General features: G+C 47.3%; 1 protein-coding gene across 5 annotated transcripts in view; it reads left to right on the top strand.

Annotated features, from left to right (window-relative positions):
* The window catches only part of EHBP1 (EH domain binding protein 1), a 2510899-nt gene that overhangs the window by 2327340 nt on the left and 163403 nt on the right, over positions 1-20156 (top strand). For all 5 annotated transcript variants that reach the window (XM_069608212.1, XM_069608214.1, XM_069608215.1 and 2 more), the window contains 2 exons: positions 3889-3988; positions 13527-13600. In XM_069608212.1, the coding sequence (XP_069464313.1) occupies positions 3889-3988; positions 13527-13600 (174 nt within the window). The remainder of the gene's footprint in view (positions 1-3888; positions 3989-13526; positions 13601-20156) is intronic.

Here is a 20156-nt window from a genome sequence, read left to right as displayed (position 1 = left end):
CACCCTGGGTACACCTTAACCCACTAAAACTATTTGTACCATCTAACCTAAACAAGGGGGTGGGTGTGAATAAAATGTCTTGCCTGCACATGGGAGAAGGCCAGGATCCTCGGGAAAGCTGGGCAGAGGTGAAATGCCTTGTACAAGTCATTTTTATCCTTTGCAGTTCTCAGCACGCCAGAGACCCTGATGAGCGATCCCAGTCACTTCCAGCAACACCTGATGACAACACGCCCCCCTATGCGTCATACCTCAGCCCAGCACCACACCTCCCAATTACATTGCCGCACCATGCTACAAAAGGCCCACCAAGGATGTACCAGGAAAGTTTGTTCATATAAAATGGCATTATGCTTCCTCTCTCCTCGCATGCCTTTTGTTATTATGAGCATCTCATTTATCTATAAGATAACAATTAGTTACTGTCACTTTTCAATTTAAGGAATCCAAATCTGGCACAAGCGGGTGTAAAAGCAAAAAAGAAAATCAAGGCCTGAAGCAACATCATAACATTTCTTACAGCTCAGGAAAGTGTACCTGCTAAAAACGTGTATGATCCAGGAGCTTTGAACCTTGCTGTCAGTAGTTGAATACCCTAGTGTTTTGCACCCTGTATAAACTTGATAAAAAGAGGCACAATGCCTTGTGCCACTGTGCCGCTGTTGCCTGTCTCTGAAGATGAAAAATTATACATATCTGGAGGGAACTGAACCTCCCACCCATCACTGAAGACCAGTGTCCCATTTGTTTTCGCCCATAGCAAAAATATTGTCTTTAGAGAATTTTGCAACGAATGTCGAAAACGGCCATAAAGACACTTATTTTTCACAGGAAGTTAGTCTAGCTCTGAGAGTGCTGTGTGTTAAGCTTGCATCTTAAAATGTATCATTATTTTAAATTCAGGGGTTCAGATAACTTTGCACTCTATTGAACAACAGCCTTTGTATTCTGCTCCTCAGCACGTATTTAGAAAGCAGTTTATTTTTTAAGATAGTCTTCTACTTCATGGGTGGAGGGCGTGTCCTCTAATCCAGCAATATGATTGGTGGAAGGGCCACCTGTAGGTAATAGCATCCATGACCATTTTTTTGTCTGTAGCTAGGAAACCTCCTTAATGGAATGCCCTCGCCAATCCAGACTGCTGGCGCTGAAATGTTCAAAGCAAATAGGTACATTCTACCCAAGAGCTAAACCAGATGAAATGAATTATGGTCACTTCTGAACACCGGGAGTTTTCATTTGAAGCTACAATACAAAGTGCTTTATCCCGAGATTAGGTATTGTGGCAGAGGCTAAACTGCCTTTTTCCCCCGACGTTGCCAGAATACAACCTCCTTTTCTTCTTTGCTAACAAGACTGCTTCACCACCACAGACCACTCTAAGTAATTAAATCAATCCTTTGTGCTTACCATGCTCTCCTCTAGTGACAGTGCTAGATCTGATTATGTGCTTCATGCATATTCAAAGTGAGGCACTGACAACTCTTTAATGAGCTCTTACTTAATCAGTACGAACAATGTTCATCTTGTTCTTTTTCCCATCATCCATTAGCGTAGGAATAGTTGGGGGTGGAGAAAAGTGAAACATCCAGCTTCCATTTAACAATATATTGTACTTCTGAAAGTGTCTAAGCTGGGGAAGTTGCATTCTGCCCTTTAAAATTCTGATGGACAAATTGGATTACTAGTATTGGATTAAATAACAAATGGTTGGGAGAGAAATGAGAAAAGCTAGCGGTGATCACAAGCGTTCATATTTTTTTCTTACTTAAAAAGCTGAAGGGGTCTTTAACCAGTTATTAAAGTTAGGATTAATGTGTAATGGTCCAATTTCCTGAGTTTAAAAGCTTTTCCTTTTCTTGTGTTAGAAAAAGAAATCAGAAATAAAGCACATAAAATGTGACTGCCTCGTCTATTCTGTACTCTCGGTCTCTGTCCACTGTGGAGCTATGAGATGGGCGTGTTCGCAATCACTGCTTTCGTCTGAATAATCTATTTCGCATTGCTTTGCTTGAGGCCAATGATTGAACAGTGCTGTCATTCAGTTATTTGTGCTGGTTTTGGATGATATTATTTTGGTTCTCGCACGATATAAAGCCGAAGAGGGAAGTGTACCTAGTATTGTGTTTGTCAAACATATAATTCGAGACGCCCACCGCATACACCTTCATGTACAAGTGGATTCAATCACGTAAACACTTTAAAGTTAAAATACGGATGCCCTTCTGGTAAAAAAAAAAAAAACGTGTTTTGATGACGCACATAACAGCCATGCTTTGTGTCGTTATAATTCTTAAAGAGAACTCAGAAAATGGCGTGGCTTTGAAGCTATTAATATTGCACACGTGTCATTTGCTGGATCAGAACGGGCCTTCACCGGGGCACAATGGCCCTTCACCAGATTGCAAGCTTTTTCTCCGCTCTTTCTTTTGGGCCGTCCTCTTTTGTGCTCAGGGATTTGTGCCTATCGCAAACCCCGTCTCACATGACCAGTGTCAGGGCATCACATGGGCCCAGAGTCCAAGTGAATACAAATGCTGCTTCCTTAAAAAGAGAGATTAAAATACTGTAAAACAATGGCGCCTTTGTACTCTTAAAAAGAAATGTCTATACAAAGTATATATTTTGAAATTGTATTTATAAAAAAAGTGTAAAGGCCGGCAAGTGGTTCCCTTATACTTTGAAAACAGAAAGAGTCATCATCAATGCCTTTTTGAGCCCCCAGCTGCACTTTTCACGAAATGGCACGTGTGCCCTCCCAAAAGGCACATACTTATTGCCGCCACCCAAATGTACGCGGTAATGGCCGAGCTACATTTGAGAACGTTATGCTATGTATGTAAGTGTATGTTTCTTGATCATCACCCAGAACGTCCTTTAGGTGGCCTTAAACCATGCTCAATAAACGAGAGGCGCTATAGAACAAGCGGAACGATGCACAGCCAGAACCTTTTCGTAACAGAGTCAGCCGTTTCTATTAACGCCTTGCTCGTGTATATTGAAAACGACCGCCGAAATCAAATATTGTCCTAGGCAGTCATCTGTTTAGATAGCAGCGAGAGCTTTCCCCTTATCTCTTATGAGTTATTGACAAAACATTATCTCTGCGCCCTAATTCTTTTTTCCCCTCTGCCTCATGTGGGATGCCGATCCACGCAGCAGCGGTGTGCCTGCGACTGTTTGCAGATGTCTTTGGGGGTACTGCGTATTATCTGCTAGTCATGTTGTAATTATGATGATACGGAAAGGGTTCTGTGCCCCTGGCACAGGAACTTTGTCCGCGTCACGTGTCCAGGTCACGTTCCACCCTCAACGTAGCAGAAACTCCCCAGGTTAGAAGCTTGATGAGCCGCGCAGCGTAGCCCACCTTGTTTTATTTTTAAAAGGTATGCTTACCGCGGAGGTTCCGAAGAAAGGTTTGCTATCTGCAGGCAGCATTCTGAATGAAACTACTACCGCTAGCAAGGTATCAGCAGACTGTAGCACCACGAATGCACTCCCTGTGATGTCCATGAGAGCCGTGGAATGGTCTCCCCGCCCTCGCATTTTTTTTCCACTATATATCTGTCAAGTCTGGGTGTTCCTCACATGGACACAGGGAGGACTTGAACTGTGCTTCACTGTTGATTGCTCCTAAAGTGTTCACATGGCCTATATGGTAAGGGATACTACAGACCCACTGATATGCACTTTCAAACCTTTCTGCTGAGTGAGCCTGTTTAAAGTGTTCCCGCGAAGGTTGACAGGCTACCTACCGGGTTGCTCCCTTCACTTGTATGCAAAGTGTGGGGCCTAATGACTCGAGGCCCTCAGAAATCCTAGATGTTGTTCACAATGCATAATACACTGCTTCAAGTGACTGACGTGTCAACCCTTTCCACGTTCCAGGTAGAAACACGGAGGAGGAGGAGGCCATGATGCAAGAATGGTTTATGCTCGTCAACAAGAAAAACGCGCTCATCAGGAGAGTGAACCAGCTCTCTCTGCTGTAAGTTGTCGCTGTTTGTTTTCTTTTTTTTGTTGCTCGTGGGGAGGAGGAGCTTGGAGTGTCGCCTTCACTGAAATGTAGCCAACAGCCTGTTAGAAAATGGTGTCGTGCATCGCCACCTATGTTGGTTTGCCAGATTTGCTTGTCTGTGTTGTTTGCATTCCAGGCAGGAGACGGTGGCTGTACTCTAAAGGTATACGCATATTTACCGACGTTTTCTCGCTCGCCCAGTGCAAAGCTACATGGGGTTATTTTGTGACACACAATTCATAGGTGGTGAGTTGTTAAAACCAAACTTCGAAAATAAAACACAGTGACTATTATTTTGACACTCGGTATAACAGAAATTGAGGTGCTCGCCATGAAGAATGCCGCGAGGGAGGTGCCCGCCGGAATCCCGTCATCAAGTGTGACATGCAGCGACCTTAGGCCTAGAAGTAAGGCGGGAATATCGAGGACTCTCTTGTTAGGTGGGGCGAGGGGAAGCGGCGTGTGGTATTGCACCCTTGCTGGTAGCATACGTTTTGGCTTACTGCACAAAAACCCAGACTCATTTAAAAGTGGAAAAGGTCGCTTTAATGTGACAGGCCAAAGCTTACAATCAAAACGCTTAACTGGCTCCATGGCCTAACAAACTAAAGAGATATTTGAACAATCAATTAAATAACTTAAACATTTTCATTTTCCCCCAACAATTAAATAATTAAATAACCAATTTCCTCCCTAAAGATCCCTTGGATCCTACCGTCTCCTTGCCCCTTTTCCAGGCGTCCCGCTTTCTCCCAGGGGCCATGCCCCTCCAGGCTCAATACCTGTTCCCCCGGGGTGACCTGCTTGTGCAAACAGCGCCACCCCCTCCTTTCTCGTGTCATTCCCCCATTGTGCTTCCCTCCCCCCACATCAAAAGGGGCCATGCCCCCGGCGCCCCGACCCGCTTCGACCCCTTTTAAACTCCCCTCTACACCAAACGCCCCCTTCCTATAACCTGCAGCCAGCCTGACCTGCCACATCAGCAACATATATTACACACAAACTTTCACAATGCCCTGACCTGTCACACAAAACCACCAAACCCTACCCTCATAACAGACCCCAAAAACCATGAAAAAACTCCCCATGAGATCTAGAAAACCCCCTGCATAATCCCATTAACAATGGACCCCCCCTATTCCATAACTGACATTACCCTAAAACCAAAATGAAGGGGTGGGAGGGCGGGACAATCACCAAGTCCTAACCGTCGCCTGCCTCCCGAACCTTCCCTGAGCCCTTAAATACCCCCCAGGGAGGCGCTCTGCACCCCCACGGCCACTCGCTGGCCGTGTGCAGCGCCAAAAACTCCCCGGGGGGAAACGCTTCGCGTTCCCCCCGGTACCCCCCTTTTGGCTTACTGCACAAAAACCCAGACTAATTTAAAAGTGTAAAAGGTCGCTTTAATGTGACAGGCCAAAGCTTACAATCAAAACGCTTAACTGGCTCCATGGCCTAACAAACTAAAGAGATATTTGAACAATCAATTAAATAACTTAAACATTTTCATTTTCCCCCAACAATTAAATAATTAAATAACCATTTTCCTCCCTAATGATCCCTTGGATCCTACCGTCTCCTTGCCCCTTTTCCAGGCGTCCCGCTTTCTCCCAGGGGCCATGCCCCTCCAGGCTCAATACCTGTTCCCCCGGGGTGACCTGCTTGTGCAAACAGCGCCACCCCCTCCTTTCCCGTGTCATTCCCCCATTGTGCTTCCCTCCCCCCACATCAAAAGGGGCCATGCCCCCGGCACCAGAAAAACCCTCCCCCGAGGAGTTCTTTCTGCCCCAACCCCCCCCAAATTTTCTACCTCAAACTTTTTACCCAGTCTCCCAGCCAAGAACCCAAGTCTGCTAGGTAGTGATTATTCCCATACACGGACAAGTGTACCCCATCCTCTCTAAAGATAAGGAAACCCTCATATGTTATTTCCTTATGGTCCATGACCTGCACTGCCACCGAGGCACAACATTTTACCATTTCCCTGTTTATCCCCTTCCTGGCCCGCTCTATTGCTCCCTCACTTCTTGCTCCCCTCCAAACTCTTCGCGGCAACAACTTAGTCCACACCACCACCGCTTGAGGCCACATATCCCGCACCCACACTAAGTCCCTCTTCATTTTCTTTAGCATAGCCACCCCCGTATCTCTCACCAGGTCATTCTCCCCAGCATGCAGCATCACCACCCTTGGAACCCCATAGCGTTCCCTCATCCCTGCCAATATGGGCAGCAGCTGATCCCACCGCAGGCCCCCCAAACCGTGCCATCTCACCACCACTTCCTTGTAACTGCACCCCAACTGCCTTCCAAACACCCTTTTCTCCGCCTCTTTCCCAGCCCACTTCACAATTGAATGGCCAACAATCCAAACTTGCGCCAACTCCCCCTTCTTTTGCGCAGCATCTGAAACAGAAATTACAAAAATTACTGACAAGTCAACATATTACAACAACATCATCTTGTCCACAAAGTCCTCCTCCACCTTTCTTCAACATTCCCCTTTTCCAAAATCCCTGAAGTACCCCTTGTATTTCCCCAACCTCCAACGCCCCAATCTTTTCACCTTGTCTTCCGAAAAACCCAGTCTGGTACCCTCAGATGCTGTGCCCATCCTAAAAGAATGAGTCCCGAAATCCTCAGCCTTTTCTCCCACCGTCACCAGCGCCTTCCGCAATACCCCTAGCACCTGTGCCGCTGAAACCGGCGATCCATCCGCATGCTGAAGAACCAAGCCTGACTTACCCCCACAGCGCTCCTTCCACACCTTGCCTGCCTGAACTGGGCATAAAATCTCGCTCCCTCGACCCAGCAGAACCCAAGAGCCCCTTCCCTTCTGATCCGTCTTGGACCTTTTAATCTTGATGTCTAAACCTTCTTCTGTAATTTGAACATCTTCCCATTGTAGTCCCCCTATCCCCATTTTCCCCCGACCAACTCAGAAACCCTGAAAGCCTCAAAGAATAACCATGTAAAACAAGTCGCAAACAGTTCCCTTTCCCATACCGACCAGCAAACTCCCCCCACCACCTCAATCAACCTCTGCAGCAATTCCGCCGATATCGGCCTCCTCTTATCCTTGTCCCTCTTACTCTCCCTTGCCCATCCTTCCAACATCCTACTCGCCACCCCCCCCCACTTGGTTGAAAACCCCAAAACCATTTCCCGTAAAAGGAAATCCCTGCTAGCTTTCCTGCTATCGTTGCCCTTGACCAGCCTCTGTCCATGCACCTCAGAAGGAAATTCGTGACATCATCCCTCTTCCGCATCCCATCTACCCTTCCAACTACAAGCTCCTCCTCTAATAAAATCATCCCAGGCCCTCCTGTATGACTTCTTAGATGCCGCGGCCAATGAACCCTCCACCAGAGCAAGCGCTCTCAGCTTCCTATCTTCCACAGCTCCTCCGGAATCTGCTGCCCCTCCTGCTCTGCATCTGGAGCCAATCCACGGAATCTCTGCCATTGAAAACGAGATAATGCATCAGCGATGCATTATCCTTCCCCGGCACATGTGTTGCCTTAAACACCACATTCCATTCCATGCAACGCAGGACAAATTCTCTCATCAGTCTTGCCACCCTCTGATCCCTAGCTGACTGTCTGTTCACCACATGGACCACGCATTCGTTGTCGACATTGAAGTTCACCTTCTTGTTTTGCAACTCCTTCCCCCACAACTCCAATGCCACTAGTAATGGAAAAAATTCAAGAAATGCTATACTCCTCCCTTCCTTCAACCACCTCGCTGGCCACTTTTCCGCACACCATTTTCCCCCCCAAAACACTCCAAAACCACCGGCCCCCGCTGCATCCGAGAGTATCTGAACTTCCCATGTCACCGGGTCTCCCTGCAACCACATTGACACTCCATTGAAACTCTCCAAGAAGCGCAGCCAAATTCTGCAATCCTCCCTCACTGCCCCCGATACTCTTATCCGATGATGTGGGCACTTTGCTCCCGCCATGGCCCTTGCCATGTTCCTGCAAAACGTCCGCCCTGGGGCCACCACCTTACATGCAAAATTCAGATGCCCAACCAATCTCTGCATCTCCACCAGCATCATTTTCTTGGCCCCCAGCGCTTTTTCCAACAGTACCACCAATTTGCTCACCTTGTCGTGCGGCAAGCGTGAGGTCATGGCCACTGAATCCAGTTCAATTCCTAGAAATGTTAACACCACTGCCGGCCCTTCCGTTTTGTCTTCGGGTAAGGGTACGCCCAGCTCCTCCATCAGTTCCTGGAACAACCTTAGCATTTCTTTGCAGTCCTCCTCTCTTTCTGCCCCGCTAATGAACAGAAAATCATCCAGATAGTGCAGCACACTCTCCCAACCCGAGCTAAATGAGAAAACCCACTGTAAAAAGGAGCTGAACCGTTCAAACAAAGCACAGGAAATTGCGCACCCCATTGGCAAGGCTTTGTCTATAAAAATGCGGTCCTCAAACTGCAAACCCAACAACCAAAAATCCTCCGGGTGCACTGGAAATAACCTGAAAGCCGCCTTGATATCGCACTTGGCCATGAAGGCCCCTCGCCCTTCCTTCCTTATCAGCTCAACCGCCTGGTCAACACTCGCATACACAACCCCACATTCTCCCGGGGCAATGAAATCATTAACTGACATACCCTCCGGCCAGGACAAGTGATGAATCAGTCTGAACTCCCCCGGAGCTTTCTTGGGCACCACCCCCAATGGGATATCACTAAATCACCTGGCATGTCATCAAATGGGCCCAATATCCTCCCTGCCGCTATTTCCTTGTTCAATTTTTGTCTTACCACCTCAACATTCTCTCTCGCCGACTTCAAATTTTCAGCCCACTGCCGCACCCTTGGGCCCCGGTAACCTAGTCTGAACCCCTGACAAAACCCCTCACTCAAGATCTTAGTCCCTTCCCTATCCGGATAAAATTGCAACCATTTTTCCAACACATCCACTTTAATTGGAGTAAAAGCTTTTCCCCACAACCCCTTTTCCTGAACCTCTCCCCCTCCCCCTGTCTCCCTGTTGGAAACACTGAGTGAGAGGGTGTTTTCCACCACACTTGCTACACTCGTGCCTGAACCTACACATGGTTCTTGTGCAGCCGTCCTTATTATACCCCCAGCACGCTGCTGAGGACTGCCCCCTGCCTCCTCCCCCCACCCCCTCGTGGGCGGGGCGACCAAGAAAGGGCCGGAAAGGCACAGGCAGCCCACTTGCTGTGTGCAATGTTGGGGCAGGCCTCGTTGGGGCCATCCATTGCAGCCAGAGATCCATGTCTATCTCCCCCCAGACCGCCTGACTGTCCTCTGCCATTCTCGCTCTGAATTCCTCATCGTACCTTACCCAGGCAAAGCCCCCAAAACTTGTGAAAGCCTTCCTTATTACATCCATATATTTAAGCAGGGCCACGCAACGCTCCGGAAATTTTTCACAATACACACTGGCATAAATGATAAATGCTGACGTCCAATTCTCAATAGTCACCGGGACCCTGGGGCGTGAAGTCAGTTCCCTCTCTTCCTCCTTAGACCCCTCTTTTGCTCTCACTTCTCTATGTAGCAATTTAAAGACATCGACAAATTCCCCCGCCTGAATCTTCTCCTTGGTCACTGCCATCAAGTGCGCCCCCAATGGTTTTGTTATCCCCATGTACGGCAATTTTTTCTCCTTTCCCTTCACTTCAACCTCCTTATCTTTTCCAGCTTGCCCTCCGAGCACCAATGGCTCCACCACCTTGTCCGTTTGGACCTCCACCGAGCAAATGCTCTTCTCAACCCCTGTGGCTCCAATGGCCTGCACACCAACTTCTTTCCTTACATCTCGCAGTCCCGACCCTTCCTCCTCTGTCCCCCTTCCTGGGACCCCTCTCTGCCATGCAGATGACCATTCCCTTTCCCGCTCACCTCTTTCCACACCTGCCGCCTGCGGTCTGGCGTCCACACCGATGCTCCTCCTCTCCTTTCTTAGAGGGCTCCTACTGCGGGGACAAAACATGTCAGCACACTCACCCAGCCAATAGTTCCCTTGACCCCTTCCCCCCGTCCACTCTGCCCTTCCCTTTCCATGTCCCACGTTGACCTTCTTCTCTCCTCCCCCCTTTCCCTTTCCGCCCTGTAATCTTCCAACTCCCATTGCCCCACATATTCCTCCCATCCAACTTCATCACCCCTTAAATACCATTGTGGATGCGAGCTCATGCCCGAGTTGAGTTGCTGATCTTCTTGCGAGCCTGGGGCGTCCGCCCCGCCACTCCTTTGACGTCTTCTCGGCGGGGTTGTGGAAACCCCTGCCTGGTCCTCTTCTCTCGGGCGAGGCGTTCTGACCTCCACCCTGGAATCCTCATTGCTAGGGGCTGTGCTGCGCCCTCTAGGGTCTCCTTGCGTTGACCGAGGAGGGGCCGTACTGAAACCCTCAACCTCCACCTGGCCAGCAGGGGCTGCGCAGCGCCCTCTGCCCTCACTCCTCCTACCCAGGGGGGCCGTTCCGCGCCCCACTCCTACTTCCTCAAGTGACGGTGACCTCTCCCTCCTTCTCCCACCTGCACTCTTCCGCAGGTATTTACCCCCTCTTCCCCTTTGCCCTGTCACCCCCCTCTGCACCCCTTCACCGGCTCCACTCTGATTTCCTTGAGCCCCCTCCATCTGCAAATTCCTATGTTCCCTAGCACTATGACACACTCCCTCCCTCCATGGCTGTCCACCCGAGATCATTTCTCCCCCTGACGCCCTCCTATCTATCTCCCTCCTCAACTTCCTACCCCTAGTTTCCCAAACCTCCCCTTTTCCCGCCGATGGGGTGCAAGCCACCACTGCCACGAGAGCCCCATCTGCCGCTGCTCTACGCTGCGGCCTACCATCACTTATCTCCCCTTCCCTCGTGCCCCCTCCACCAGTGACCTCCCCCACCGCCCTCTCTAACTGGGCCCTGGATGCCATACTAATAATTTCCAAAGCCTCCCTAAGAGCCTTGGCATCAACCATCCCCCTCCTGTTGGCTCCCTGGCCCACCATCGTGCACTACTAAATTGGTTGTGCACCACAATATATATGCCCCCTGAAAATGAACCTAGCAAACCTAAGCCCCCGAGCCGAAACTACCCGTGGACCTATCCCAAAAATGGCAACTAATAACTTTTAAACTAGGATTTTTTTAAAAAAATTTTATTTGCCCCCTCTAATTACCTCCTAGCTACTGCCCTATCCCCTGTAGCCCCCTGCCCTGGCAACTAAGTGCCACCAGATAAAGAAAATCCCCAACAACAATAAGCCTAACTAATATAAGGGCCTATTTTCTTCCCTGTCACACTGCCCCCTGGCAGCGAGTGAGCACCACCGCACCTCAGACCCACAAATGGACGAGGCCCCTTTAAATGGGAGCGCTCTGCCCCCTCTGTCCCACGACGGACACCGCACTCACAATTTCCCTCTCCCCGACGAAACAACACGGGAACTCCAATCCCGTATACACAGTAAAATGTGTTGTCCCCCACCCGCTCCCGTGCGGATGCTGTTCGTGGCAGCACGATGTTTCTCCCACAAACCCAGCACCCCGCTGGCAAGCGAACGGAGCACGGATGCGCCTAATAAAAAACTCCCCTGCACGCCCACGGCACCCCGCGCCCTCGAGCCAACACCTCCCTTTACTTCCTTAACGACGCGGACCAGGCGCTACGGTAAGTAGCGAGGGGTGTCTTATCTACGGCACCCCTAAATATCACTTCACACAACTATATATATCTACATTTTTTTTTTCTTTTTTCTTATACTAACAAACTAACAAAACTACCTAACCGCCCACTATACTAACACTATACTAACAATCCCCTACCTCACCTGCTCTACCTCGCAAACTCCTAGGCCCAGCTACTACAGGGAAGGCTCAGGAGCAGGCAACAGGACTTGACAATCACCAAGTCCTAACCGTCGCCTGCCTCCCGAACCTTCCCTGAGCCCTTAAATACCCCCCAGGGAGGCTCTCTGCACCCCCACGGCCACTCGCTGGCCGTGTGCAGCGCCAAAAACTTCCCAGGGGGAAACGCTTCGCGTTCCTCCCGGAGCCCCCCTTGGTGCTAGCTGTAAGCCAGAAAATTGCATGGTATGAAGTGCGCCATGGGTATGCATTAGATCTAGAATGCCAACTATCTGACATGTCAGAACCCAGTAGGCGCCACAGCCACCCTTGCCTCTCACTCTTGGGAGATGGCACTGAACTGGGATGGCAGATTGGTAAATGATACATTGAGGCAGGAGAAAACAGGTTGGTTTCCCCCTATTGGCGCAGCACTTCTGTCCTCCCACATTGTTCTGCCTGTTCGCGTGCCTTCATATCACCTAGTCCGAGGTCAAAGTGGGAGGGAACTAAAAGGTACGACGTTCCCTTACTTCTCAGGGAAATCATTCATAGTTCCCTTACTTAGTCACTTGGAGCACCGTTCCAGGACAGTAGGAAAGGCCACTTAATAATAATAATTTTAAAAAAAGCTCCCCTGCTGGAGACTTGAACCTATGCTCTGTGTTTTCAATCCTGTGTCAAAAGTTGTGCTATCTCGCAAGTCCCTGTTCAGCTCTGTTATTTCAAGAAACTGCTTGCGAATGAAGACTATTCCCAGGCAGTCGCACAGCAATCTAGGAATTGCTGTAGATGCTGGGATGCTTGTGTAGGCACAAAGGTGTTTGCATGTAATGAGAGGGGCTCACCATTGGCTATCATATCCCTTCAGAGGTGCGAAAGGGGAGGCTACATAAAGCTGCACGCGGAGGGGGAAATTACACACTAATGCTGTCATTTCAATGTATATTCTTTCAACGTGTTTTCTTTAGTCGTGAGAACTTTTTGTAAATCAGTTTTTTGAGGTGGAGAGAAGGAAAGGAAGGACTCAGGTAGGAGGTTTGAAAGGAGGGTTGGGGAATGATTGACTGGAGCAGAAAAAGAGGTCGTCCATAAAAAGGGGGGGGGGGTGGGGCAGGGGAACATCGTTCCACTTGTGTTTTTTTTTATTTTTTACACTTCCACCAATGCACCTAGTGAATATAAAGTGTGTACACACGTTGTTGTTCGCTGTAAAGTGGATCATGTTTTCTGGTCTTTGGATTCCATTGTACGGGGGTAACTATACACTTGGCCTGCACGCCTTGATAAATCCTATTTTCCTCCTCATAGCCCAGCAGTAATCCAACATGCTGTGCTTTTTTAACCTGCTTTGCAACTGTCACGTGTCCAGGGCCTTTTCATTTTGCTCCACCATAAACAAAATATATTCCATTCCCAAAGCAGGTATTCAGGCTCAGTTGTTGTTAAATATTGCTCTATTGTGTCGCTTAGGCGGCTGAGCATCAGTGCTGACAAGGCTGCCACCCACACCTGCTCAGGGTTTCGGGCTGTGTATCATTTGTTCGCAGTAGCTTAATGTGAAGCAGGAAAGTCAGTTTTGTGTCCCCCCAATCAATGTGAGTTAAAGGTTCTTGAAAGTGTTTAATGATTTAGCAATTAACATATTGATGAACTTTTACAACTTGCCTAGGGAAAAGGAGCATGACCTAGAGAGGAGGTACGAGCTGCTGAACCGGGAGTTGCGGGCGATGCTCGCCATAGAAGGTAAGACGTTTGCATATCAAGCTGCTTTTCTCAACAGCCACAAATTGTATTTTTTGTTTTATTATATTTTTTTGCTCAAGGTGTTGCTGAAATATACAAAGCACGTTTTTCGCACCCTGAGGCCTAGTAATCATTTTAAAGGCAACCTTTGCGTTGAGTGACTGATTGTACCTAATTCTCTCCCTGCGTGCTGTTTCTCTAAGAACAGCGTTTGTTTGGCTGTGTGGAATGAGATGTCAGCTCTCGTGTTGTCGATCTTGCATTGCTAAGATTATTGAAGATGTGCCTTTCAGTGAGCAACATTGCAGAGAACTTAATCATTCCAGGAACAGGGTAGTGTAAAGTGTGAAAAGGTCAGAGACGCACACACACACTTGTCCACACACACACACTTGCACACATACTGTCCCTCTCGCTCTGTCCCCGTTTGTCTGCTGCTGCGCCCCCCACCTCTCTCTCGCAGTTTCTCAATTGCGTGTTGAGTAATTGGGTTGGTATAGGTGAACAGTGATCAAAGGTGACGCTAGATGATTTGACTTTCCTGGTTGATGCCACAGTAAGCGATTTGCACTATTTTACCCTGGAATGTAAAGAAATATGCACAATTCAATGTGGCTGGTCTTTCTGTGGCATTTCCATTCCCATCACCCACGTTCTCCCAACTGTACATATTCAGTACAGATGTATTTTCATTCTCTCTAGGGGTTACTGACAGGGGGTGTAATTGAAACCAGTTTATTCTCCTTATTCTTCTTTCAAGTGCGCGATACAGTAATCTCGGCGATATATAATGTAAGTAAATATCATGATAGCTTTCACTTTCTATTTTCCCCTGAATACCATAAGTGTTTATAATGCCATTCTGCTTATGCAGCTCTCCAATGCGGACTTAGAGTTCAAAGATGTCAACATAAAAGTTAATCCTTAAAGCGCTGCAAAATGGACCTTTTGTCTAATCAATGCAAATTGATTTTGCTATTCTGCATTGACCTCTCTGAGCCCTTTGACTGTCCATGGTAATTTCCTTCTTCACCTGATAAGGTACTTGATCCATAATAAATCAATTGTAATTAGTTTAGAGACTTGGGTGGAGGCCCAAGTTTGGAGGCAAAAAGAAGCAGACAGAGCCACGTGATTTTCTGATAATAATCAGTGCTGATTCCTCCCTAATGACATTCTCAGATGAGTATGAATGTGAAAAGACTGCTCACAATGCATCCATTCCACGTGTCCGGGTGTTTTGGAGCATGTAACTAATGTGTGTATTGCTCCTGCCATCTGTCCAATGGGTGGGATCCTCACAATGAAGGGTAACTTACTTCATCGGAAGTAAGGCTGCTTGTTGCCACTGATTCTGGTGATTAGGAACCCTGCTTCTGCACATGAAGCCTCCTTCCATTGCCATATTCCTCCCTTAACGAGTTGAAAGGGAGCTTTTCCCGCCAAATTGGAAGTTGAAAGTGTAATATTAATTGCATCCTTTCATTCAGATATGAATTCTAAATTAGCAATGCAGCAACATCACAATTGCACTAATCATCGGGCTGCACTCGGCTAGTGTTTGATTTTGTAAATGGCAGAACTGAACTGTGGCTGATCATTGTTAGTCACCAAAGCCACGTCACGCGTGTGGCTTAATCCACAGGGATTGAAAAACGACAAATTACTAAATGAAGAATTGCAAACGAGAAAAATGCCACCTAGATGAGGATGTAGGTTAACTGTGTGGGCCTCACTGAGTAAATGCTAAGCTGGCAAGTCCGTGCGTGTTAAAATGTACTGCTGTTTCTCCCGCTATGTACTTTTTGGAGACTCTGTCTCATGTTCACCAAGATACAATTCTGAACTAAAAGACAGTCTTGGTGATTGGTGAACACCTTCACATGCACAGCAGAACAAGAGTGGTCTTTAAACGGAAACTTACGTTTTCTTGAAAGTAAAAAAAAAAAGTTCTTCGAGTTCAACTGCTACAAAAACCGTGCAGGTTGTACATCAGTGTCTTGTTTTCCTTTCTCTGAAGTGTTTTTAACTCTGCTCGGTGTTTTTTCATTGCCCCCTTAAGGCCTCAGAGAAGTGGATCGGGTGCAGGGTGATCAGTGGTGAGCCTTTAGAGCTGTGGGCCAACCAGAAAGCGGAAGATGGTCTTGCGCAATGTGATAGTCCTTCGTGAAAGGGAAAGTGTCTCACTTTGGACACTGCCATGACTTTTGTAGCACATTCCTAACCATCTCCAAGGCCTTTCGGATTTTTTTGCAACAGAAGTTCAATATTGACCGATTTTCCTTGCTGCAAATTTAATCCATTCAGATGGTTTATAGTATTTATATGAAACTCAGATCATACATTTATATTTTCTAATTCACATTTACATTATTCTGGGACAGATGGTTTGACGGCATAAAGTATGACTGCATGCTTTTAAAATCTTATTGCTCAACGACTTTCAGCTGATGGAAGCTTAGACTGCAAGAAGAATGGGAGCTACCGATTTGCATCTGTAGGGCATTGTATTGGGCGTTGGCCATGAGGGCTTGCATTAGTCATTTGTGCTCAGGTTTTCTTTAAATAAGGTGACCACTATACCGTTTTGTGAGAGGATGGGAGTCTTCTGTTCCCTGCAGCTGAAATTGATGCAGCTCAATAACCCTTTGAAGTGTTAATGTACTTTAAAGAGTCTCTAGGAAGTGGTAAATGTTGTTGAAAGCCAGCACATTTTCCCCATTTAACCGCAGTGATAAGACGCAAAGTATGGACCACCGACTTTGTATAAAGCAGCAGCTTCTGTCTCTTCAGAAATGTTTTTGCTGATGTGCAGTCGAGAGGCCTAGGTGTGTGTTTGCAGAATACACACTATGAAGACAGCGCTAAGGTCTTTGAATTGCGATGGCCAACATTAATCCAAGAAGTCGGACTACATGGAGCTGATTTCATAGATCTGTACAATTAAGTCATGCGTTTACAGGTGTGTTGGTTGCCGTATAACACTATGCCAACATTCTGGATGCCTCGGACATTCAAACTGTGGGTGTTGGCTTCTTGTTGACTCCATGCTATTTAATTTTGTCACAGAAAAGATAGGTTTACTTCAGCTCACCGCAGAGGGTGGGCTTGCGAAGTGAACGGTGCTTGTTTTCCGCTTAAGAAACAGATCTTCCACTGGATTTTGTGCATTTTGTTCATCTCTGGCTTAGCGTTTCAGGCGTGTAGCCTTTTAAACGGATTTATGCATAGGTTCACTATTTTCGTAGTTATGGTTTCCATGATAAGCATTTTTTATATTTAAAATCAATATGTAATCCTGTGGAGGAGCTTATCCCCTAGAACCCCATTTGTAAATCTATTTTAGCTTTGTTACACGGCACAGCCACCGTACTGCATAGATTGATTCGGTGCAGCCACAGAATCCTATCGTATATGGCCTGCTCTGATGATGATGCAAACTCTTTCAGAATTGCTAGTTGACTGGAACTAAAGATAAGGCACGACTGCAGTCGCCCAGTTCGCTCTTTAACAAAAACTAGCGTTAATTTTCATCAAAGAGTTGGGGGGATGGAAGGGAGCTTATTTCCATTTCCTGCAGCAAAGCAGAAGGTTTTCACGGAGAAGTTTGGACCGTTTCTGGGAATAAGTTTATATGTCACTACGGAGAGGCCTTTCGGTAAAGCAGCGATCAAATTAATCACATAAATAATAGCACTGTGAAGTCAACGAAAGGGAACAATTAAGCCCACAAGGGTTTAAGCAGGAATGAAAGGCCACCGCCAGTGTAGCAAGGAGCTCAGCATCGATGCTCGGCTTTCAGTAGTCTGTGGCCATGCTCAGCTTTACCACTTAAGCCGATTTTGCCCAGTTCACGTTTCTATAGGCATGCTGTTTGGGAAACCACAAAGCATGTCACAGTCCTTGATCTATTTTACCAGATACACGGGCTGTGATTGGTAGCCATGTGCAACAGGTGATGCAGGCAGTTACGCGTAAACACGCATACAAGATTGCGTGCAGATCAAGGTGCCAAAAAGATGTTTCATTTCTGGCTCCCACCACCAAAGCTCACGTTAACACCTTTTTTGCTTACAGGTATACTTGCATGTTTTAGTGCAGCTCAGCACATTCCTTCATGTTTGACAAGAAACAGATTTTTCTGTGGATTGTCTTCTAAAATCATTAGGCCACATAAACTATTAGTTTGGATTGATAGGCAAGCTATTCTTTCCAAATGTGTTTAAAACATGGTATTTTCAACTGAGCCTTCTTAAAGCTCTGCAGCAATGTTTGAACCTTAAAGTAAAAGGCCTTGCTCTGACGTTCAGGTCAATTCGTAGCTTGACATGAGCAATTGCGGTTGGCTTTCTGCTTCCTCTTAAGGTTTTATTAGTCCCCGAAGGAGTATAAATGGCAAATGCTTATGTCGTGCATACAAATATCAGTCAGAAATGGTTTGTTTTCCTGTCCAGCAGAAGGTCGGTTTGGACTACCAGGTCACCATTATCTACCATGCGAATTCTGGTATTTATTTATAAATCTGAGTAGATTTCGGCCCTGCTGACACCTGTGCCATTTATCCCAGAGGCCAAATGCACATGTCCACAGCGCTTGGGCACAGTCTATGGATGCTGTGGGCATGCCAGTTGTGCCACAATGGCGGACCAAAAGGCAGGCTTGTCTGCACCTGTCCATGCCAGATCCACACCAAACACCTTTGAGAAACCTGCAGGTATTCTCCCATGTAGGCCCCAAGATGCCTCTATTCAGGTGGCCAGGGGGAGAGCCAACGCGTTTGGATCCCAACCCTGGAGGTAGACAAGCGAGGGAGGGATCACCTGGTTAGGGGAGTCCAGGGTAATAAATGCGGGAGACATTCAGGTGAGGTGCGGTATCTGATTAGGATAACGGGGGGTGAGGAAGACATCCCTTGTGCCTTTATAGGATATACGGGCCTGCCTCTCTTGAATAAGGAAGAATAGTCCAATGATTATAGAATGATTATAGAATGACAAAGGTGGGGAAATATGAGAACCCGAGAGATCAGAATCTGGTTGGCTATAACATAAACGCGTCCTTCCCCAACTCAAGTCTTATCCTTCTTAACCATATCAGTCCAACTATTTATTACAAGTCAGTAAAGGAAGATGAAATGGGGAAAAGGGAATTGCCCAGGACATATACAAATCAAGCTGGGTGTTCCCCTTCTCCCCAAACTCGACCATCTTATTTCCCTTTGCCCTGCAAGAACCCTCATTGGTCTTGTCCCATTTCCCCCTCCCCATTTCCAACAAATACTGAGACGATGAGGAGGCAACTAAGAGCAGTAAAGATTACCCATAGGAACAACATAGCGGAAGTAAGAGAAACCAACTACATAAACAACTTAAGTTGTCCCATTGATAGTCAGGCAGAGCCAGGCATTTACTAATTATCACTCACACCTGACTCCACTAGACTGTTTTCACAACTATAAAAGGTGTGGTTCTGCACAGGTGAGCGATTGAGCTGGGGACATTGCCTGGACCAGAGAAGCCAAGGAGCAGAGAGCAGCAGGATCTACGGCCCAGAGGAGAACAGCGTGCTGCGACGCTGGCCCGGAGGTTGGTGAGGGGCTGCAGCGTGGCTAGAGAGGCGGAGCGAAGCACCCTGCAGGCTGCTATTGGTGTTCAGAACATTGCTCGTTCCCCTGGGACCTGTGCCAGTTCCAAGAGTGCCTGAGGGACAGGTGAGGAGACCCTGACCTCAGGCCCGCACTACTGGAAGGGACCACTTGGCATCTTGCTGCTGCCCGGGTGAGTCTTGTGAAAGTAAGAGAGAGAGGGAGAGCGAGAGAGACTCTGGAGCATGCGGCTGACTGAAGCGGAGCAGGCGAAAGGAAATTAAGCATAAAGCGTCACGAAGCAGAAAAAAGAAAAGAAACAAACTAGTAAAGCAATATAGAATAAAAAAAGAGTGACAAGATAAAGTAAGAGAAAGCAAGAAAATCAGAGAGCACAAGCGGCGCAAAGTGAAAGAACTATAATAAGGAGGGTGCGAGTGACCCGAAACGAGAGAGAGAAGGGTGCAAGCGACCCAGCAGAGTGGAAAGTGTGCAAGTGTGCACAGGAAAGCTGGAAAAGGTGCCAGTGGGCACGGAAAGGTAAAGAGAGTGCAAGTGTGCACGGGAAAGCTGTAGAAAGTGCCAGTGGCACAAAGAGGGATAAAGAAGGTGCACGTGTGCACAGAGAAAGTTAAAGAAGGTGCCATTGGGCATGAGACGGAAGTCAAGAAAAGAGAGGGGAATAAGAAGGGGGTGCAGAAAGCCCCTGAAGTCAAAAGGTTAAGAGAAGGAAGAACAGGAAATTAAAGAGAGGGGTTAAAGCTCAGAGTGGTCGTGCTTAGGAGGACTTGACATTTTCGAAAGTCTCTGATGCTACACCTTGAAAGAATTGTCTAAGAAAGAAAAGTACATTCTGGCAAACTGAAGCTCGTGTTTTGAAACTCAAAACAGGCCTAAGCTTGGGCAATGGAAATAAGAGGCCTATCAAAGTGAAATATTGATTATTTTGTGTTACTGGAGGAATTGAAGCTT

Source organism: Ambystoma mexicanum, chromosome 4q (genome assembly GCF_040938575.1).
Source record: "Ambystoma mexicanum isolate Mex_15411 chromosome 4q, UKY_AmexF1_1, whole genome shotgun sequence".
In the NCBI taxonomy this organism is placed as follows: Eukaryota; Metazoa; Chordata; class Amphibia; order Caudata; family Ambystomatidae; genus Ambystoma; species Ambystoma mexicanum.
Note: the sequence above shows the minus strand (reverse complement) of the source record. Positions and strands in the feature narration are given on the sequence as shown.